Consider the following 24,058-nt stretch of genomic DNA (forward strand, 5'->3'; position numbering starts at 1 on the left):
TTAGTTCGGATCTTATATAAGTTAGAAAAATACGATTTTTTGTTTTTATGCCCCGAAATTACAACCAAAGTCGGTCAATATAATTTTTTTTGAGCAAAATTACCCTTCAGTCCTGGGACTGCATTTTCATTTTAATTTTTATTTTTATTTTTTTTCATTCGTAGGGCAGTACTTGAAGGTTTGGGGCACTTCCTAAGCGGTCCGAGGATTCGGCCCATTGCTTCTTTCTTTAAAAAAATGAACTACTAGGCCGGTCCGAGGTCCCCATCTTCGAACAACTATTTCTTTTAGCATTTTGGTATGAGGATGGGGACCTCAGACCGCTCAAAAAAATGAATTATCAGGGTGGTCCAAGGTCCCTATCCTCGAACTGCTATTTATTTTAAAATTTCGGTTTGAAGATGGGGACCTCGGACTACACTCTTGACTAAAAAAAATGAACCGCAAGACAGTCCAAGGTCCCCATCCTCGGACCGCTACTTCTTTTAAAATTTCAGTCCAAGGATGGAGACCTCGGGCTGCTCTCTAGATTATAAAAAAAATGAATTGTCAAGGCAGTTCGAGGATTTGAAACTCGGATTGCCTGGGAAGTTCCGCAAACCTTCGAGCATTGTCCTACCAATGAAAAAACAATAAAAATAAAATGTGGTCTCATGATGGCATCCTCATACCGTAGGGTGATTTTGTCAAAAAAAATAAAAATAAAGAGTTGGTTGACCGATATTGATCGTAATATTAAAAGAAAATTACAATAAGACTACATGCAATTTACTCTTAACTATTTTTTCTCACTTTTTTCCTTTAAATACATTTATTATGCAGATACCCAAAAAAAAAAAAACCCTAAACTACAATCCCTTCTTTTTTACTTTAGCCATGCCTCCCTCTCCTTTATCCCACCAAAATAGGGGGTTCGATGCTATGTAAGTGTGGTATGGCGGTAGGGGTATTGTGTAAATGCGGTCCGACAGTAGGGGTCAGGTATTGTGTAAATGCGGTCCGATAGTAGGGCTCTGACATTGTGTAAAGTGAAGTCCGACAGTAGAGTTTCGGTATTGTGTAAAGTGAAGTCTGTCAGTAGAGCTCCGATACTGTATAAAGTACGCTCCGACAGTTACAAAAGAATTCCAAGGCTTCGATACTATGTAAAAGGCTATCCGACAGTAATCAGTTTCGATCAGGTAGTTGTCTTAAAACGGTCCGACACTTGCACTCCGACAATGTGCTATTGGGTCCAAAAAGTTATTATCAAATTTAGCCTTAATGATTTTTGTGTTTGAGAAAGGCATTTTTGTCTTAAAAATATATTTTTTTCCTTGGACGTATTTATTTTGAGAGTTTGTTTCAAAAAGTGAGAAAAAATTAAGTTGGGGTAAGTTGGATAAAAAGCATTAACCGTAAAATGTAACATGAAAGTAAGAGAGAGAGAGTAAAAAGCTGGTGGTGGTTTTCCCTGTGACAACAATCTTTCCAATCAAACCGACTATGAACGTCGCAGTTGAAGTTCACGGGAGCACGCGTCTTTGACCCTGACCATGACTTTCAGTGATCCTCTTTCTCTCCCTAAAACCTACGGCTGCCACCACCACTTCAACCATGGAAGAGTTCTCTAAACAATGGAAGAGCGGCTCCTCCTCTCTCTCCTCTTCTTATCTCTCCTCAACCCCTCTACTTGCACAGATCCACAATGGGTCCGCTGCGACAACTCCCAAAATTACACCTCCACCTCCCCCTTCTCCGCCAACCTCGCCCAATCCCTCCGCCGCATAAATGAGTCCACTGCCCACACCGGCTTCGCCGTCCTCACACATGGCAGCGGCGATGACAGTGTCACCACCCTCGCGCAATGTGAGTCTGACCTCGGGTTCAACGACTGTCAGCAATGCATCACCGACGCCACGGCGGTGATCCGACAGCGCTGCCCTAACCAAAAGGTAGCGCAAGTCTGGTACGAGCTCTGCACGCTCCGTTACTCTCATGAAAACTTCACCTCGCAACCTCTCAATGGCGTTGTATATTTTGTCGTTACCGTGGCCAACACCACCGATCCTGATAGTTTCAACAGTGTACTTGGGCATCTGTTGGGGGAGCTCTCAGATAAGGCGTCAGAGGGGGGGTCTCGGTTTGCTGCCGGAAGTTCGACTGTGTCAGACTTCCAGTCAGTCTATGGGCTGGTTCAATGCACCCGCGATCTAAGTCAGTCAGACTGCAAGACGTGCTTCGAAGAAGCTGTGGCTCAAATCGCGAGGTGTTGTGCCGGAAGAGTTTCGGCTCTGATAGGCTCAGGAAGCTGCGTCGTACGCTTTGGGTCGTCGCTGTTCTATAATTGGACGGCGGTGGAGGCCGCGCCACCTACACTGCCGCCACCACCAGTGCGAGTCGCTCCTCCGCCTGTGGAGATCGGCGGAGGTGGAGGCAGTAATAATAGGATTGGAGCAGTGGTGGGGGTAGCGGTGGCGGTGGCGGTGGCGGTGGGGGCGGCGGTTTTTTTGGGATTTTTGTGTGTAATGGGGATAAGAAAGAGAAGAAAAAAGAATCGGATTGTGAGGAAGAGGAGAAAGGTTAGTGGAGGGGCGATGAAGAGGGAGGATGGTGATGAGGTAGGAGAGGAGGAAAGCGTCTTTTGGAAATTGAGTACGTTGAAACTGGCCACAGACAAATTTTCGGACGAGAATACCCTCGGGAGTGGTGGATTTGGGGCAGTTTACAAGGTAAAGCAGTTTCAATGATTTGTTTGGAAATTAAGGAAGTGTTAAAACATGAAATGCAGGTTAAACCTAGCAATTAATGCCGTCCAGTGCTTTGTGTTATCTGCTCCAATGTTAAAAAAAAAAACATTGGATTGTATACTAATAGACATTTCATTTATCTTTGCTATATAAGGCATCATAATTACTCTAGTTATTAGATGTCAATGACAGACAGTACTTATTTTTAATATGATTTATGTATGTATCCTAATTTTTTTTTAAATAAAAACATTCTCTATTTATATGTGAAAATTATAAAGAAGGGTAACTCGCCTTGTCTTTATTTTTTTTCTAAATTTCCCTTAAGTCCGAGGGACTGAATTTTATTTTATTTTATCGTTATTAGGGCACTACCCTAAAACTTGAGGCACTATCCTATTAATGAAAAAACTATAAAATAAAAAATAAAATTTGGATCGAGATTTCTATCCTCAGATTGAGGTGTAATTTTTTGTTTTTTTTTTTAAAAAAAAAGGTGGATTGATTTTGTAATTTTCACATGTAAAAAAAAATATTTAGGGTTCATACGTAAATCACTTTTATTTTTAAGTTTGGTCAATGATATCTTTACAACCATCCGTTTTAAAATTTGACAGACAAGAGTGATTGTGACAACTTTACGCCAAAAGTAAATGGCCTCTTTATATGCTTTTCTTTAAAACAATTATATTTTCGAACTAGAACCACCTATGCGATTTAGAACTGGTGTGCCCCTCCAATTTCTTTTATTTTATATTTATATACCAACATGGCAATTGCCCAATTCAGAATAGGTCCTCTGATGAACTGGATCCAATTGTGATTTTTTAAACAATGGTCTAAAACTTGTGTTGCGTACTGATTATAAATTGTATTGATTATAAATTAGAAAAGTATCGATCATTTATTTTTGGTAAATAGTGGTCACAATTAATCTTGACCATTGGAAGTAAAATTAAGTGGCTAAATTTATTTTATTTTATTTGCAAAGCTCAAAGTTCAAAAGAAATTTTTTTAAACTCTGACATATCGAAGGTATCATATTTCACATTAAATTGTTATAAGTAATTGTGAGCTTCTTATACTAATAGTAAATGGTCTCGTAGTATACATCCCTTAGAAATTATGCATGCCATAACGTGTATATTTTTCATTAACTGACATATGCATATATATTTTAGAAAAAGTATACAATGAGATCATTTATTTTTGGTACAAGCTGGTCACAATTAATCTTAACCATTGGATGTGAAATTAGATGGTGCATTTATTCCATTGACCAAGCTCAATCTTCAAAAGAAAATTTCTCAAACTTTGTGACACATCCAAGCATTCAAATTTCACATCGGATGGTTGCAAGTAATTTTGACCACCTTGTATCAAAGGTAAATAGTTTCATTGTATGCAATCCCTATATTTCATTGGTTATTTGTTCTGACTCCATAAAATACATATTGATTTAGGGGAGAATGAGAAATGGGACAGAGATTGCGGTGAAAAGGCTAGCGGTGGGATCGAATCAGGGAATTAAGGAATTCAAGAATGAAGTGAAGCTGCTTTTGAAAGCACAACATAGGAACTTAGTCAGATTATTAGGATGCTGCATGGAAGGGGGCGAGAAAATGTTGATCTACGAATACTTGCCAAACAAGAGCTTGGACAAGTATCTTTTTGGTAAGAGAAATCCCTCTCTCTCTATCTCTCTCTAACAATGTTCCATAATTTTATTGCTTAAGAGAAAGTTACCACAATTCTAAACCAAAGCAGAATTAGACACAACAAGAGATTGAAGAGTCAACCCCCTCTTTGCATATGAATCCGCAACGTCATTAGCCTCCCAAATCACATTTATGAAAGAGACATCCAACTGATCTCCAATATCCAATGCTTCTAACCAATATGACCTCAACCTCCATGGTGATTTCCTAATCTTTGAGCACCAACTTATTACATTCAAGGAATCCCCTTCGGCAACACAAGGATAAGAAAAGTTCTTGTCCTTCAAAATTTTTAAGCCTTGAGGAGCTGCTAACATCTCTGCTTCATTAGCTGTTTTTTCACTACACGGACCAGCAAAACAAAAGAGGATATCACCATCATGATCCCTATGCCTGTTGGCCCGGGGTTCCCAAAGGAACTACCATCGATATTTAGTTTTATACTTCCTACTTTCGGGGCCTTCCAACGACCTTTCGGCCTTACTTTTATAATGTTTTGCTGCATAAGTTAACCTCTACATCCACCTTAGTAATACCAAATCTTTCCTTTGTTATTGAAAACCGGCTCCAGATGGTGTATGTTATCTTTTTCCTCAACAATTCTCCTTCCAATGTTACCCCTTAAAAAACTCACCCATATCTCTTCCAACCACACCTCCCATAGCACTGCTTCCCTTCCGATGTAAAAGATAGCACTGTGTTATCTCTCTCTCTCTTTTATTGAGCTTGATCACCGATATATATATATATATATATATATATATATATATATATATATATATATATATATATATATATATATATATATATATATATATATATATATATATATATATGGAAAAGTATTCCCAACGCCTATAGGCAAAAATAAACAGTGATTTCGTCTATGCTCATCACTGTCAAAAGTTCATCGCACGGTCACAATTATTTGGTAGTACTTCAATTATGATCTAAATTTGGAGCGTGTATACATCTTAGTGAGGCGCACCTAATAGAAATATAAAAACAAATAATTTATAAAATATAAATTGACCAAAATACCCCTATAAATTTTCGGGGGTATTTTGGTCAAGTTATATTTTACAAATTATTTTTTTTATATTTTTATTAGAATATACATTCCAAATTTTTATGAATATACATTCCAAATTTCAGATTATTTTGATTTATAGAAAAAAATAAAAATTAAAAAACTATCCGACGACTGTGACCGTGTGATGAAGTTTGGATGGTGACGAGAGTATGCGAAATCACTGTTCATTTTCACCTATAGGTGTTTTGTAGTACCTTCCTATATATATATATATACCCTATTTCTTGGATTGGTTACCCTCTCTCGCCATACACAAAAAGCTTGAACGTGGAAAACTTTGCCAAAGGATCAACAAGAGAGCATTTATGGCCCCGTGGGACGAAAAATGTATATCTGCTCCCTCGGATTAAACCTCAGGAATAATTTTAGGACTATAGAATTTCCAATAAAAGAATGTTAATGAGAGAGAGATCAACAAGACATATACGAGGTTCGACAATAGTGGCTACATCCGCGGTAGGTAAACCGATGTCTCCTTGATTGTGATTATTCTAGTTTACTAGATATATAGAGTTACAATTCTTGTCTTTTAAGAAACAAATCTCATTACAATTGCAATCCCATAAAATGTGAAACTCAATAAAGGAAATTGTAAAAAACTCAATATCTTGTAATCCACAAGATAGGAAGATTAATATTTTGCTGCTATAACCGTCAACACTCCCGCTCAAGTTGGTACATAGATATTCAAGGAGCCAAACTTGGACAATATCTAATGGAACTTTGTCTTTGCAATAGCTTTAGTAAATATGTCTGCAAATTGGTCTTCACTTGGAACATAAGGAGTACTAATATTTTTGTACTGAACGTTTTCTATCACAAAGTAACAATAAACTTCCATATTCTTGTATCTTTCTTGAAAAGCTAGATTGGAAGCTATATGTATAACAGCTTGATTATCACATAACATATCTATTGGATTGACATTTGGGAACACCATATCTTGAAGTAGTAATTGTAGCCATGTCAACTCACTCGTACTTGAATCCATAGCTTATATTCGGCTTTTACACTGGATCGAGCAACTACATTTTGTTTATTTGCTTTTTCAAGTAACTGAGTTTCATCCTACCAATGTACAATAGTCAGTAGTGGATCTCATGTTAATTGGACTTCAACCCACAAGTCTCTGAAAGCGACCCACATCTTCAAGAGGTTTTCTAAGCTTGCAATTAATCTCAACAGGGATGTCAGCGGGTTAGACTCCCAGTTTTCCAGTTTCTTTCAACATGTCTAAGACATATTTCCTTTGAGAAATGGAGAGTTCATTTTTTGAATGTGTCCCTTCAATGCTGAGAAATATTTTAGTTGACTAATGTCCTTGATGTCAAATTTCTTGTGAAGATAATTTTTAAGTTTCATGATTATTTCTTTATCACACTGTAATGATAGTATCTTCAACATAAATGAGTACAATTGTTGTACTTGATGTTCTCTTTTTTATGAACATCGAAGATTCAGCTAAACTTCTAAGAAATCTAATACTCATCGAAGCTGAGCTGAGTTTGACATACCATGTGCGAGGTGATTGTTTAAGTCCATACAAGGCCCTCTTTATATATCATACAAGATCTTTCTCATTTTCTTAAGAATGGCCTAGAGGGAAGACTCATATAGGCTTCTTTTTCAAGGTCACCTTGTAAGATGACATTTTTAACATCCATCTGATGCAGAGACCACCAATAATTAAACTGTGATACACAAAAGAGTACGAACAATATATATCTTGGCAACTAATGCAAAAGTCTCTTTATAGTCGACTTCATAGGTTTGAGTAAATCCTTTAGCCACCAACTTGGCCTAATGCTTCTCAACATACCCATTACTATTATATTTGATTTTGAAAACATATCTACATCTAACTGTTTTCTTCCCTTTAAGTAACTTGACAATGTCCTAGATATGGTTCTTGTCAAGTGTCTGAAGTTCATCTTTCATGACCTTCCTCCACACAGGTTGAGAAATAGTATTTTGAAAATTGGTTGGCTCAGAATTATTAAAAATAGAATTGAAAAACCAAAATAGCCAGGAGAGATATTTTCATAGATAATATGATTTTGAATGAGATAATAAAATGCATGGTAAATATAAAAGTCTTGAAATGTAAAGGTTGGGAGATATGAGAAGACCGGCACAATAGGGGATCAGGTGGGGCCACGACGAAATATTCTTCTTTTAAACTGGTTTGGTGAGTTTCAGATGTATCTCCAACTTCAGCTTGATCATCATAACTTCTTGCGAGTGTGTTGGACACATCACTAATACTAATATTAGATAAGGGAAAACGACTTCTTGAACTCGCCCCCTGAATCATATTTTCCAAACCACTCCAATGTGTCATGAAAATAAGACTATGTTTTAACAAATTGAACATCTCGAGAAATATATAATTTTTGGTTATGAGATCACAACATTTGTATCCCTTTTGAGTAAAAGAATATCCAGGAAGGATACATCTCCTAGAATATTTATCAAGGTTATCCCAGTTGTATTCAGCCACATGAACATAAGACATGCATCCAAATACACGCAAATGAGATAAATCAATTTTTCTATTTTTCAAAACCTCAAGGAGAGATTTATCTTTAATAATTTTACTCGAAAATCTGTTAACCAGGTAGCAAGTAGTTAAAACAGCTTCAAACCAATAAATTTTTGGAACATGCAATTGAAACATCAAAAACCTTGTAGCTTCCAAAAGGTGTATATTTTTCCTTTCAACAACTCCATTCTACTGAAGTGTTCCAATACACGATGTTTGGTATATAATACCACGATTACATAAATGCTCAGAAAAAACTTTCTTCCCATACTTTGCCCCATTATCAGTTTGCATAATTTTAATCTTGCCATTATATTAGGTGGAAATCAGTTTGGAAGGTAGAGTTGGCGTACTCTATATTGATTATCAAGTCATCAGACTTTAAGTCCACTCTAGGCTTTCGGGCTTTGGATTCCAACATTCACAATAGAGGAAGTGTCTAGGTTATATATATACCAACGAGCAAAGCCTTCGAATGGAGTCGTTTAGCCTAGTGAGACCAACTGCAAAGCAAGAGCCTTTTTTTTAGAGGAAACCTAAAGAAACTGCTTGCTTACAAGATTTTCTATACCTATGATGCTCCTCCGAATAAAAAATGGTACATTTTTCAGTGCTAATTCCTAACAAATCTTTGCGGACCTCGAATGTTATTGTCAGTCAAATTGGCTCTGGTGCCTATTGTTCTACTACTCCAAATGGCTGGCTTTAGCACAGATATGAAATGCTCAGTGAGGAATGCACATGGTTCAATTCTTTTGACGAAATCAGGGAAGGAAGGCTCATCATGAGTTATGGATTATTACTGGACCTGGCTACCTGCTGAATCAATATGGGAACAGCCATATGGAATATTCAAATAGGTCAAGCTACTAAGATGTTGCCCTGGCCTTCAAAGGATAGAAAAGGACTGGAGTTGCATTGTGCTTCCCCGACTCCCGACCACGTAATCTAGTACATGTGCTCCTCAAACGGCAACTCATAGACCAGGCGTAACGCATGTGTACCTAGCTTAGCCTGCCTTTAGACATAAGTTGCCCCATACCTTGGATGAGCTAAAAGAAGGTAGGTTTGTTTCACTGAAAGATAATGAGAAATTACAGGGCTGAGGTTCAAATCATTACCTGAAGCAGCACCATGCATCGGGTTGATGTTTCCATGTGTATGATAGTTTGATTGTGCAGTTCGCTGTACAAATCAACAAGTATTACAACGGTTCAGTCGGCACTCAATTTGGGTTTCGGCTCTTATTCCCACTGCCCATTTCAGACAAAGATTATTATCGGCTGATCTACCTAATGTCGGAGCTCCATCTGCAATTCATGTATAGGCCATATCTTCAGTGGGGAGTCTACCCCAAATACGTCTTTAACTCTCTTTTTTCATAAGAAGGATGTCTTTACCTTAAATACAAACTAAAGAAAGAGATTAAATAAAATAAAATAAAACCTTAATAAATATGCCCTCTCTCCCTAACATCTACGTTTTCTCACCCTTACCCCCACGTTATTTTCTCTCTTTTCCCATCACTTGAAGCCCATAAATATAGGAAGCCCCCACCCATCTCAACGCACTTCCTAATCTCGTTGTATTTTTCTTTCTTAATGCTTATCAACCTATTAAGAGATAACAACCTCAACCCCCACAAAAATAGAAATTATCCAACATAAAAATTTAAAATAAATATCCTAACTAACTCCCTTAGATAATTGTTTATTCTACCCCTTAAATCTTTACAACACAAAAAAATAAAAATAACCCTAAACGTAAAAATAAAAATAGTAAAAAACAACAACAACTCATTGCATCATGCTCCTGGGTTTGGAGAAGCTTGACCTCAAGTTTATGGAATTCGAAAAAAAAATTTCATTATCTTCTCTACTTTGTTCTAACTGAACAAATTTAACCTTTTCTTCTCTAACTTTTTATTATTGATTCTAAACGAACATAGTCGTAATATGCTTGAAAAATAAATTGTGATGCCAAAATCTCTTGCACCTTCTACCACTTGTATTTCGTGCCTCTAAAAATCAACTGAACTTCCGAAACGAGCTGTAATGTGTGATTAATGCTTGGATCGGTGGTTGATTCTTGATCTTCTACTTCTTCATATTCTTGTTCTTCTTGTTGTAACTTATTAAACTGATCGTGTAGATTTTGTTGTATTGCTTGTCAATATATTCTACTTTCAAATTTTTTATCCAATTACTCAAATATTTTATCTATGTGCTCCATAACTAGATCAAAAATTGTTTGTGCTTAGCTCGAATTTCAAGGCTTTGATACCAACTGATGCAGGAAAAAATAATAAATTAAAAAAATATAAATAAATATAAAATAGTGAGAGATTATGCCCTCTCTTTAGGTCTGCAAGGTAGTCTATCCCAAAGATTCTTTATAAGATAAAAAAAACTCTTTCTTTACTCAAGTCTAACAATGATGCATTTCTCTTAAATACAAACTAAATAAAGAGAAGAAAATAAAATAAAATCCTAAAAATGTTCTATCTCTTTCTCTCTCCATTTTCTCTTCCTAACCCCATGATATTTTTTCTCTCCCTCTTTTCCCATCATTAAAAGCCCATAAATTAAGGAAGCCTCCGTACATCTCTTCGCACTTCCTAGTCTCTTCTTAATGTTCATTTTTTAATGCTTATGAACCCATTAAGAAATAACAACTTCGACTCTTACAAAAATAGAAACTATGTTCTATATAAAATAAATATTCTAATTAACTCCTATAGCCTAAATCTCTACAACACAAAAAGACAAAAATAACCCTAACCTAAAAAGTAACAATAGCAATTAAAAAACTCATTGCATCAATTTGGCATGGATACCTAGAAAAGTTATCACATGAGTGTGGGACTTGACTTTTTTAGAGATCCGTGCTAAATTTAATGGTGATCCTTTGAAGTCCACGTGGGTAAGAGAGGGTCCTATAGGATCATTTCTCATATATATATATATATATATATATATATATATATATATATAAACACACACACACACACACACACATACACACACACACATATATATATATATATATATATATATATATATATATATATATATATATATATATATATATATATATATATATATATATATTATAAAGCTTTCAATAGGTTGGACTTATATCAGAGAGTAATTTCAATTAGCTTTCCCACTGTTTGATCATGATCGAACATTGGAGAATGTATTTCATACTTTAATTTTAATTTTTCTAAATATCAAATCTCCTTGAACTTTTAAGCCTCTATAGATCTAAATATTATGCATTTGATAAAAATAACCAAAAAGTATTTGGATAAAATAAACTGATCAACCACCCAGATTTGTCCGTCACTTCATGGATGACGATTATAGGTCCCCCATCCTATAAAACCCCATAAACTTTGTTTTATTTTATTTTATTATTATTATTATTTACAATATTCAAAACTTTTTATTAATCAATCAACAAGATTATAAAATTCCACCACATCATCAATAATGACTAACTCAGGAAGTGAAGCCCCCTTTTTGGCAAACTCTTATGCCAAAGCATTCGCTTCTAGGTGGACATGGTAAAACGAGACTCTACAACCAACATTGTCTCAGTTTTCAAAAAACTTTTGGCTCCTTTTTGCACCATAATATGGTATTGGTGCTAGCATTTTATTCTTTAGAAATCTTAAACTTTGTAGTAAAGCAGCCATTTCAGCCCCATTAACAGACATGATCCCACAAAGGCCAGCATAGCAGAAAATAACATTTCCATACCAATGTCTCACTACGTCTCCAATACCCCCAGGATTATCCAAAGAGCTGCCATCAAAGTTCAATTTATAACAGTCATCCATTGGTATAGTCCATATCACTTTCTGTCCAAACTTCACTTTTCCCATTGGAATGCATGATCCCGTTTTCATTTTAAAAGTATTTTCAAAATTGTCTCCCTCAATTATGGTGAATCTTGAACCACATGTCTATTTTTAATGGTTTGTGCTTTGACATAGCCCCAAATCTCTTTCGATTCAAATTTAGTTAATTTTTTTTATGTGGAGAAAGATAGATACTACAATACCATAACAATTCTCTTTTTAATTAGTGTAACAATGTCGCACTGGCCTAAGACTCACAACCAAAGGGATAGAAGAAAAACAAACAAGATGAAGTAGAAGAGACACTTTTCCCTTCAATTGTTGAAAAATGGGGTACACAAATGCATTACAAATTTGATACATGTGACCTAATTTTCCCACCACAGATATCTCTTCAAATAGATATTCTTACAACTATATCTACTATAATAACTGCCCACTTACAACAATAACTACTACTCTCACTTCAACAATAATTACTAACCACTTAATAGTTGCATAACTTTCTATTACACAAAGTTACAAATACAACTTCACTACATCACTCAAAATAAATAAAATAAATACTAATATGATTTCTTAAAAATACATTGTAACAATTTTAACAGTTTAAGCAAAAGTCACATAGGAGAGATCTCAGGTCTTTCACTCTCGACTATGGCTTTAAACAAGAAGCGCTTGAGACAAAGCACCAGTCGAAAGATGTTGGTACATGAATTATAACTAATAGCTATAAACATGATCCATCTACACTTTGTCGAGGAGACTTCTAGATTTGTGATGACGTTCAACTCAGTTTCTTGAATGAATGAGCATATACGTTTTGTTTACTTGATCAATTCTTTTAATTTTGGATGTGTTAGATAAGGTCATGTTAATTATCATGTTTTAAAGAAGATGAATACTATAGATTTAATTTTGAAGTGTGAGAATATCCAAAATGTTCTATGTGGTGTATATGTACAGTCTAAGCTCATAAGAAAACCCTTTCCTTTATTACAAAGAAGTTCCAATAGACTAGAATTAATTCATAGTGATGTTTGTAATATTGTGTATCTACTGACATGTAGTGTTGTTCTTAATGATTTTTCTAGTTATATATTTGTTTACTTGATAAGATGAAATATTTCTTAGAAATGATAGATGCAACAAGTATTGTTTCCTTAAATTAATTAAGTTTTGTAAGGAAAATTAGATTATTTATTAAGTAACTATTCCTTATACCCTACAACATAATGATGTCGCTGAAAGGAAAAGCAACAGGCTTATAATCATGTTCAATGCTATATCCATTACTTTCAATCTCCTTTTCTGGGAAGAGACATTAAGGTCTTCGTGTTATATTTTTTAGGGGACAACTTTATGATTAACTCCATTGCGACACCATATGAACTGGAATGGTGGGAACCTGGTCTATGATTTATTGACGTTTGAGTTTTTGTTACCCTTGTATGCCTGCAAGAACTTGAGAGGCTTTAACGTATATCAAAAATTATAGAATATGCTTTTATAGGCTGGAATATTTGGAATGTTTTGAAAATATATTTATTGAGGGAGAGTCTGAAGTCAGCCCGCTTGCAAATAGCTACAGTAAACGCCTGACGATAAGACTGAATTTGGGTCGATTTAATAGTCACGATTTCACTTCGTATATTAATTTTAATTTTAATTTTTAAAAAAAATCTGGTTCACTTGGAATTTTGAGTGTCTACTTTGAAAAACTCGGCGAACATTGGCATTCACTTATTCAGCTTCAGTATAATGCTACATCTATAAACATTTGCAGACAAACGATTGAGTGCAATACTAGATTGGCCTAAGCGTTGGGGAATCATTTTGGGTGTGGCTCGAGGACTTGTTTATCTCCATGAAGAATCTGTCCTAACGATCATACACAGAGACATCAAAGCCACTAACATCTTACTTGATCACACCATGAGCCCTAAAATCTCAGATTTTGGACTGGCCACACTCATTGGAGGAGAGGGTACTCAAGTTAAGGCCACAGGAGTTGCAGGAACATTGTAAGTTATATATTACCAATTAATACGTAAGAGTTATTTAATAATATGTGTATGTGTGTCGAAGTAATTTCATCAACAGATTTTAATAATACAATAAAACCATCTTTAAAAGCCATGTTAGGGTCATTTATATGGCTTCAACTTCTACCCATGCACCATTTGAAAATACATCATAATTTTTAAACTCAATTAATATAAGTTGTCCATTTAGTGAGATGCATAGATCTAGAACTTAAAGGCATTGTTTTCTTTTCTAAATTTGTAGATGGTTTTAGTACCATGTGATTGACAATGTTGAAAAAGAAAATTAATAATTTTGAGTTCGTTAAAGCCTAGATTTCTAAGTTCACCAAATAGACGGTTTAAATTCATTGTTAGAGAGGGACTCGTTTGACGATATGTAGGTGCAAATTAATTGTGGCCTTCTTATAGATGAATGCAGACATGAGATTCTTACCTTACGGTATAAATGTGTGTAGTGGATACATGGCTCCTGAATATGCACTCAATGGCATCCTTTCTCCAAAATGTGATGTCTTCAGCTTCGGCGTGTTGTTATTGGAGATACTGAGTGGGAGAAAGAACTACGATGAATATCTCGATGAATCATGTCAGGAACTTTTACAATATGTAAGTGATTCATTCCCAGGCACTTTTGTGTTTCTTTTTTGACATATGAGCTTGGATTCCAACCTTAGGGCTCATTTGTTTCAGTGGAAGAATTCTACTGTTGAATTTTCTGTTTTTCTTTTTTAGGAGGGATAGATCAATGGGGATGACAGCCCCTACCCATTTTTAGAAAGAGTCAATTTTTTGAAAGTTTTAGTAAGAACGGAGGTTGTGACCTTTAACTCGGGTGGTACTACTGCCGAAACCCCAGCCCCATTCTTTAAGTTTTCTTTATCTGTTGAGTACTATTATTTCAGGTTTGTTTTCTGGGAAAGCAGCCATCGCTATGTTTTCTTAATCTATCCCTATGCTCTATGTATTTTCATGAGCAAGTGGCTTCATATCTATTTAGGTGCAAAAGCATTTTCTCAGGTTAAAGTGAAAGCTCTCCAGTGAACTAGCTTTCGCATGTCCCCTAAAAAGTGCTTTCAATGAACATAATTGATTTAAAATTATTTATGTTTGGTAGATTTTTGTCACAAAAAATACTATGCATTTTATTCCAGGCTTCGAAATTATATAAAGAAGGGAAGCTTCTACAATTAATGGATGTGAATATTGGATCTTACCCACAAGGAGATGTACTAAGGTGCATTAAAATAGGGCTGTTATGTTGCCAAACTAATGTAACAGAGAGGCCTACAATGGCTTCTGTGGTGCTAATGCTCTCCAATTCTACCATGACAACAGCTCGTCCAGGACTGATTGGATATAATAGGGGAAACAAGAAGCCTTCTTCATTACCTTCTCGGAACAGGCACCATGTCTCTAGGAACTCAGTTACTTTATCTTCCTTGGCTCCAAGATGATAAGGAAACTATTGTTTGATTGTTTCTGCAACATTATTTACAAACTATATCTTTTGACAAATCATTGTTTTCAGGCCAATGCCTGATTTACATATTAATGGGATTTATTTATAGACAATGGAGAAGAGAAAGTTATGCTTAACTATGGAAATAATTTATTCTTTTGTGTTCTTAGAATTAATGGGAGTGTAGGCTTTACTTGTGGAGTCCCGAAGCATGTGTCCATTGAGGTGTACTTTACACTTTCCATGCTTGTAGCTCACTATATTTTTGCCAGTTATGTCGGAGGATGTACACACATGTAATATCGATGCACCGCGGTTATTTGCCAGTTGTGTCGGAGGATGTACACACATGTAATATCGATGCACCGCGGTTATTCTGAACCATTGTGATTGTTGAATGGCCAACTGATGAACAGCTATTGACAGTATGTGAGTTGGTTAATAAAAAGCCAAAATGAATAATCATAAGGCAATGAAAGTTAATAACTCCAAAGACACTTTCTCTCTCTATATAGTAGGACTTATTTTCACTACCAAAATACAATCATCTTACACATTGTATTTTTCTCTCTTCCCAAAAAGGTACTATGGTGCTTCGAGATTTTGCCCTTACCATGCATTAAATAAGATCAGCACTTGGTCTTTGTTTTAGTATCCCAAGGATAAATTTGTCAACTTTATGCATACTAATTTTTATTAATATGGAAAAAATATTATATTGAAATAGCCTATGTGCCTGAAAACTAAAAGATCTCTATTTAATTTAAGTTAAAATACCTCAGTCGAGCAAAAAAATACGGCCCACCTTTAGCCCGTTCTTACTATTTCTAACAAAATGGGTTTGTTGGGTGAAGAAATTCTTCACCAAAAATTTTGATGGCTGCACTTTTCATGCGTCTTTTTTTTTAATGATAACCACAAGATTCATTAATCCGAGAAATTACATATAGAGATTGCAAGTTAGAGAAGGATATAACCACCAAAGAAGATGGGTGTACACCACCCTTAGCAAGAGAATCAGCTTGGAAATTAGTAGCCTCTCCAAAACAATGAAAAAGCTCAAAAGAGCCAGAAGATAAAAAATGAAAAATGTCATCAAATAGAAATGTCAATCTTCATGGCGCCTTCATCTCTCCTTTAGCCCATGCTATCACATTTTTTTAATCGCCCTCAATAGTTTTATTTCCACTTAACTGTGAAAATAATTGCAATCTTTCCAATAGACCTCTTGTATCTGCTTTATCTCTTGAAATTTTTGGCAAACTCAATTTTGTTTCTAGGATGAAATCAACATGAGTATGAAAAACAAAGATTTCTTTAAATAAAGTTAACAGATTATCCCCTTTTCCATGGATCATCACAGAAAACCCATTTATCAACACCCAACCAGAGAACCAAAAAACATAGGTTTCTTATAAGGATTCACAAAGCAATCTCATTAATAAACAAGAAACGAAAAAACATAATACCCAACAACCAAAAACACGAGACTCACAACAACAACAATTACGGTTTATAGACCCAAGTAAACCAAGAATCAACAACGAGTAAAACCAGAAATCCGAACTAGCAAAGCCCACATTCTCCTCAAAAAGTTTCTTGAACAGAAGGCCATGGATACTCACATTAACCAGATAGATTATTAAAATGACGCTGCCTCCCAAAAGAAAACCTTAATCTAGAGAGGAGAATCCTCAAATGGATTGTTATTTACAGCTCCCAAAAGAAAACCTTAATTTAGAGAGGAGACTCAAATGGATTCTTGCAGATTCTTGCTTACGGCTTTATCGCAATAGCCAGTATATTCCACCATACTTTACAAAGTGACGGGGTAATTCCTGTTCCAGTCCAATGATATTTTTTTGTTCGGATTTGATTTTTTTTAAAGATCTTTTTCAAATTTAACGGTAATCTTTTAAAACCTGGTTGAAAAAATATTTAATAATAGTCCTTCGAAACCACATAAGTAGTTTAAAAAGGTTTTATAAGTTCATTACTCTTTGCTCTTTGGCCTAATACTCTCTCTCTCTACTCTAATCAGAGAGTTTATTTATGTTTTGATGAGACAGAGAGAGAAAACTAAACTGGCATTGGACTTATTTCTCTCTCATGATAATGCAATTATAAAGGTAAGTATAGACGAATTTTAGAGGCTAAAAAATATGCTTATATATAAAAAGATAGTGTTTCTTGCTGGTCTACTTTATTTTTTCTTACTTCCATTTATAGCCCATATGAATGATCCTTTTCTTCAAAGAGAAAAATCATTTTTCTCAAAAAAAAAACTATTCAATTATATTTAGACATATGCTCCACACGCTGAATATCATTTTGAAATTGTGATGCCCTCCCCTTTTCTCTTCTTAACATAGCCAAATAAAGGAAGGGTTTTGGTATGTCAATCTTTATTCGTGTTATGGTCCCTTTCCAAAATCCATTTCATAAATGAACTTTGGATCCAGAGGTGGATGATATCGACTGCTACAATAATTGTAAATAAATCAAAATTAAATCTTAAAAATAATCTATTTGAGCTTTTCTAGAATAATTATTGTAATTTTTTACAAGATCATCGAACATGTATTAATTTTGACATGCATAATCATAAAAAGTAAAAAGCATTCGGACTGATTAAGATATGTTTTATGTTCTAAAATAACAAAAAACGAGTTGGGTTCAAAGGTCATCAACGGCAACAAAAGCATTTCTTATAAAATATCGTCCCTTGAGTTCAAAGACCGGTAATTGTTAGGATTTCATAGCCCTCTTAGATGCGGAAACAGGAATCCCAAAAGGTTGGATCCCACTAAAAACATGTATTTATCTATCTAAAAACAAAATATACAAGAATACGAGCTATAATATATGAAATAAAATATAAAAGACACGCTAAAAGAACACCAAGATTTACGTAGTTCACCCAAATGGTCGACATCCATAAGCATGACAAGTTGAAATCTATTATATCAATAAAAGTTTCATCACAGATTTTGGGTTACAAAGTTACTACTTTAATCAATGACAAAAATCAATTGAGCAACCCTTTTAGGTCCACTTTCCTGGCTAGTATCACTCACCAATCTCCTATCTCTATTCCCCAAAGCATTTTCTATGAAGAGATCTATTTCTATTCCACAACTAAACTATTGTATATGAAAATACCCATCTTTGTTCTACAGCTAAAATACTATCTAGGAAGAGACACATCTATCTTCCACAGCTCAGCTATTGGCTAGAAAAAGAACCTTGAGAGCAATCGAGATTTTTTCTCACTAAGTGAAAAACATCCAAAATCTCCATAATAACCATTATTCTACATAAAAACTAGCATCTCATTATGGAGGAGACACTATCACAGCGTTTCTCTTTATAAGAACCTCTATTCTCTTTAAAGAGAGGCATGCTTCTCATGCATAGGAGGCCCCTACCTCTCTCTCTCTCTCTCTCTAGAAGAAGCCACATTTATTATATAATATATCAAATAAGGAACACATATTCTTTCCTCTCTTATGTTATATAGAGGAATAAGAATCCTAACTAAATAAGAAATTTCGCATAAATGTTATATACATCTCAAAATCCAAGAGATATAACTAAGAGTCATAATCTTTTTGGAATTTTATTTTCTTAAAAAAATTATTAATATTAATTTCAATATCAATTACAATCCCATGTAATATAAGATTTCTTTATTTTGGATATCATTATATCCAAAGATCTCCACCTTGATATGAAAATCACCTACTCACTATACCATCATCTATCGGATAGCTTTATGAATTCTTAATATTTAGCCAAATAAACCCCTTCATCATTCTTACTGGAAAGAATGAGCTTGCTATCATATTTATCCACCTCAAATGACACACTCGCATACTTTGTCATGTGCTTTTCTTCAACCAGTTGCTAATATTTACTAAACCATGCAATTTGATACCACTTGTTAGGATTTAAGAGCCTCTTAAATGCCAAAACTAGGAATTGCAAAAAGTTGGATCCCACTAAGAATGTGTATTTATCCAGTTTGAAATAAATTAGGCAAGAATATTAAAAGAAGTAAACTATAAATGACATACGTAACGAAAACATAAAGATTTATGTGATTCACCCCAAAAGGGCCCAAAATATTAATAAAAGTTTCATCACAAATTTTGGGATACATAGTTTCCTCTTTAATCATCGACAAAACTCAGTCGAGCAACCATTTTCGATTCGCTTTTCAAACTAGCATTGTGCACCGATCTCCTATCTTTATTCCATAACAAAATCACTGTCTAGGAAGATATTCATCTCTATTCCACAACTAAACCATTATCTAAGAAGAGACTCATTTCTATTCTACAACTAAAGTACGGACCAGGAAGAGAACCCAGAGAGCAACCGAGTCTTTCTCTTACTAAAAGGGGAAACCAACCAAAATCTCCATAGGAACTGTTTTTCTAAAAGAAACCAGTTTCCCACTATGCGGGAGGCATCATTGCAGTATTTCTCTCTATAGGAAGTTCTTTTCTCTCTAATAAGACGCATTGCCTCTCATACACAAGAGGCATCTTCCCCTCTCTTTAAAGGAAGTTACATTTTCCATATATATATATATATATATATATATAAGGAAAGTTCTTATAGATATTACATATCTATCAAAAAACCAAGAGATATAACAAAGAGTCGTAATCTTTTGGATTTCTATTTCATTTAGAAAACTTATCAATATCAATTTCCAAATCAACAGAATCCCATGTAATTTGAGATTTGCTTATTTTGGGTGAATTTGCATATCAGTAATGAGTCGAGTGGCACAACCTAGCCCTGTAGGCCCGACCTTGAATTACTAGGACCTAGGCCACAAAATGCGGTCCAAGGGCTTGGCCAAGATAGGACTATAACATGGGCAGCTCAAGCCGGCCTTGTGCAACCCTTTTTTTTCTTCATTTTTTTTTTCCTATTTTTATTTTTGTTATTTTGTTTGGCTGGCCTAACCCAACCATAATAGGGTCAAGGCTGGGCTTTGGCAAGGGGCCCTCTAGCACGATCAGGGCTAAGAGTCACCTGGGTCAGCCCTATGGGGACTATATCCAACAGCAATAAGTCGGGTGCCGCAGCCTAGCCCGGTAGGCCCAACCTTGGATTACTACGGCCTAGGCTAAAAAATGTCGTCCAAGGGCTTGGTCAAGATAGGACTATAACATGGGCGGCTCAAGCCGGCCTGGTGCAGCCCTTTTTTTTTCTTCATTTTCTTTTCCTTTTTTTTTTTTGGGTGATTTGTTTGGCCAGCCTAGCCCAACCACAATAGGTTCAGGGCTGGGCTTTGGCCAGAGGCTCTCCGGCCCGATCAAGGCTGAGTTGGACCTAGGTAGGCCCTATGGGGACTACAGCTGGGCTATGGCTAGGCCTGTTGCTAGCCTTATTAAATTCATCTCCTTCCTAAAATCTCATCTTCTGTAAAAGAAAAGCACCGAGCATGCAGTTAAGGCTCAAATCCACTTATGTAATTTTTTGGGAAAGGGGTTAGGGTCATGGTGGTTGCTACCACCCCACACCCTAGTCACCATATTGTGGTTTTCATTCCCACTAACACCACCTATTAATATCTTCAAAACACTCATTCCTAAACCATTTGAAACAACATGTAAGGCCTTACCTGCCCCACTAAATTACCCCAAAACAAAAAAAACAAACACCAAGCATATGGGGATTCTAAATAGGAAAAAGTCTATTATAAGTCTGAGGCGTTAAACAATCAAATTAAGGCACACCTCAAAAATTCATTAGAAGAGGTTGTTTTGATGCCCAAATATCCTAAATTCGATCATCTCAACCTCAAGATGTATTAGCATGAGAAAAATTGGATATCAAGTCTTGAAAATAATGCATTTTGTATTGCATTTTCTGGACTATCAATTTTCAAGATTATAAAGTGTTACATAGATTTGCTCGATCTACATTACTTTTGAAGCTTTAAATTTTGTAATTAGATATGAAAATAAATTTTCAGGCCATCACAAATATTTCTAGAACTGAAATAATATCTTTCAACATTATTTGAAGGCTTACTTTGATAGTTTAGAGTCTCAGCCTTATACAAACTACACCCTTCGAAATCAAAAAAAAGTTTATATACGGTGTCAACCCTATATACTATACAAGTAAGGTGCATCTCAAAAACCCATCACGAAAGGTTGTTTCCTAAGTAGAAAACCCTACAAGTAATCATATCTTCCTTGATATATATGAATATAAAAGAAAAAAGGAATCTTAAGTACTAAAAATAGTACATCTTATAATACATCATCTAGACCGTCTGTATCAAGATTTTAGAATATTCATGGCTCTACTAGATCTACAAAATTTTCGGAGCTTTCAATTTCATAATCGTGGTGGAAAATAGATTTTTAGGCCATCACAAAAGCTTCAGCAATGAAAATGCATATTTTAGTGCTGGTTTGGATGTACACAAAATTGCAATATTTTTGGATTGCAATCGCAAAATCTTGTGAAAAAGATTTGATAATTTGGACAACCACAAAATTTTACTAGATTTTTATATTGAAATAAAAAATTCTGCAATATCAAAGCAAAAGTTACTATAAGAAAAAATTCAAGTCAAACATTTTTTTGTGAAAGTGCGGCTCTCTCACCCGTGCAAATCCCACCTTGTAACCCAACAACTCACACTATGAAACCTTAGAAATCCAAAATCTACTCTCTCTTTCTCTACCTCAGAAACCCCAAATCTAGTCTCCATCTCTACCTCATAAACCCTAAATACCTCATAAACCCCAAATATATTATCTCTCTTTCTCTACCTCAGAAACCCCAAATCTACTATCTCTCTTTTTCTACTTCAGAAACCTCAAATCTACTCTCTCTACTTTATAAAGCCCAAATCTACTCTCTCTCTCTGTCTCTCTACCTTAGAAACCCCAAATCTATTCTCTCTTTCTCTATCTCATAAACCCCAAATCTACTCTCTATATGTAAACTACTTCAACTCAAAATCTTCTAAAAAAAATCAACTGTCACAAAGAAATTCTGAAGGAAACAGTCACTTGAGTTTATGTTTGCTCACAGAAGTTCCATAGTAGGCTCGAGTTTCTGTTGACTCTCTCTCTACCTCATAAATCCCAAATCTAATCTCACACTTTCTCTAAAGCATGTTTGTCTCTCTCAAGAATGACCAAGTTCCTCCCCTCTCTCTCTCTTCTAAAACCAGGGGTAGACTCTCATCATATCTCTAAAACAGAGGTAAAAGAAGAAGCTCAAATAAGACAGAGAAGATGAGAGAAAAAGAACAACAGTAACAGAAGCTTGTGTCTCTTGTCAAAGGGGAGAAGAGAAGAGGAAAGTAAGAAGATCTTTAATTCACCATTAGAGTTGCTAGCTCGTATCTCTTATTAAAGGCGAAAACATAACCATTTGGATATCTTGAATTAGGATGTCGTAGTGTTTTTGTCCTTTGCTTTTTAAACTGCAAAAAGTTATCACCACTTGAGATGGCAGTATGCCTTGTAACCAGTGTTTGCAAAATCGAACTGGAACAGTTAACCGATCATGGGCCTGGAAGCGATTTAACTAGCCTAACGGGTAAACCAGCCGATTCAACCGCTCTAATCAGACAAGTCCCGAACGATAAAAAAAAGATTAAAAAAATACAAAAAAAATCTACTAAAATATGAAAAGCATATAAAGAATATGATTAAGACAAAACACATTCAAATGAAGTTGAAAATTAATGAAAAAATGGATTTTAATAAGCGATTTGTGCCTAGGGGTATTTTTAAATTTTTTGAAAAAGCTAGGAAAATATAAAAGTAAGTATCAATGACCAATTTTTTTTAATCTTAACCATAATTAAAGAATATTAAAATGATGTTAAAAAAATCGACTTGACCAACTCCTTTTTTTTTTTTAAAAGAAAATGTCCTTTTTTTTTAAAAGAAAATGATATTTTTAAAAAAAAAAAATGAAAAAAATATTATGTTATATATATATAATATAGGCACTTATTTTTATCAATTAAGTAATTAATGGCAGATTTGTTAATGTGTCTAGTAATAAAGGACTTCATTGAAAGAGGATTTTAGTTGACCCTTCTAGTAGGCAAATAAATATTTTTGAATCAAACGAAATGATTTTACGAACCATTCTTAAAAAAAAAAACAACAATGTCGGCGAACCATTCTTAAAAAAAAACAAAAACAACGCTGGCAGCAAACCATTCTTAAAAAAGAACAACTTGTGATAGGATAGGATTTGAACTCTGATTCATATCAAAACTAATAGTTAATGCTAACTAATAAACTATTATATTACATTTGATATGAATTGGAAGTGTTAATTTATTTAACGTTTAAAATACTGATTAATCACCAAAACCAATCAAAACTAGAGTTGGTCAGTTCCGATCTAACCGGCCAATTAGCGGTTAAACCGATCGGTTTTGCCAACACTTCTTGTAACTCACAAGTCCATATGCAAATGATGCCATACTTTCCTTCAACTCTCACCATCTTCATTTCCATCTCTCTCTTCTTCTTTGGCGAGTATATGTTAGAGTGCGTGTTGAGATTTGGCATATGTCTTCCTTGGGAGGAGAAAGTGAAG

At 34.9% G+C, this 24,058-nt stretch overlaps 1 protein-coding gene and 1 long non-coding RNA gene across 5 annotated transcripts; one reads left to right on the forward strand and one right to left on the reverse strand.

Moving 5' to 3' along the window:
- Positions 1–1,485: 1,485 nt before the first annotated feature.
- LOC18432150 (cysteine-rich receptor-like protein kinase 6) lies at positions 1,486–15,591 on the forward strand. 4 transcript variants are annotated; one of them, XM_020665956.2, is made up of 5 exons: positions 1,486–2,711; positions 4,193–4,403; positions 13,734–13,971; positions 14,451–14,601; positions 15,147–15,591. In XM_020665956.2, exons 1-5 carry the CDS (start codon positions 1,617–1,619, stop codon positions 15,447–15,449), a joined length of 1,998 nt encoding a protein of 665 aa, XP_020521615.2. In that variant the 5' UTR covers positions 1,486–1,616; the 3' UTR covers positions 15,450–15,591. The 4 variants fall into 4 exon arrangements, 2 of the variants coding, with proteins under 2 accessions (XP_020521615.2, XP_088711034.1); XM_088854908.1 differs by having other exon boundaries at positions 15,331–15,591; XR_016046886.1 differs by lacking the exon at positions 13,734–13,971.
- Positions 12,240–15,533, reverse strand: LOC148779029 (uncharacterized). Its single transcript, XR_016046888.1, has 2 exons — positions 15,210–15,533; positions 12,240–14,538 (listed from the first exon to the last, which is right to left on the reverse strand). It is a non-coding gene; the product is annotated as an uncharacterized LOC148779029 (long non-coding RNA).
- Positions 15,592–24,058: the final 8,467 nt, after the last annotated feature.

This window comes from Amborella trichopoda, chromosome 13 (genome assembly GCF_054954075.1).
Source record: "Amborella trichopoda isolate Santa Cruz 75 chromosome 13, AtrichopodaSantaCruz75HAP2 v2.0, whole genome shotgun sequence".
Lineage (NCBI taxonomy): Eukaryota > Viridiplantae > Streptophyta > Magnoliopsida > Amborellales > Amborellaceae > Amborella > Amborella trichopoda.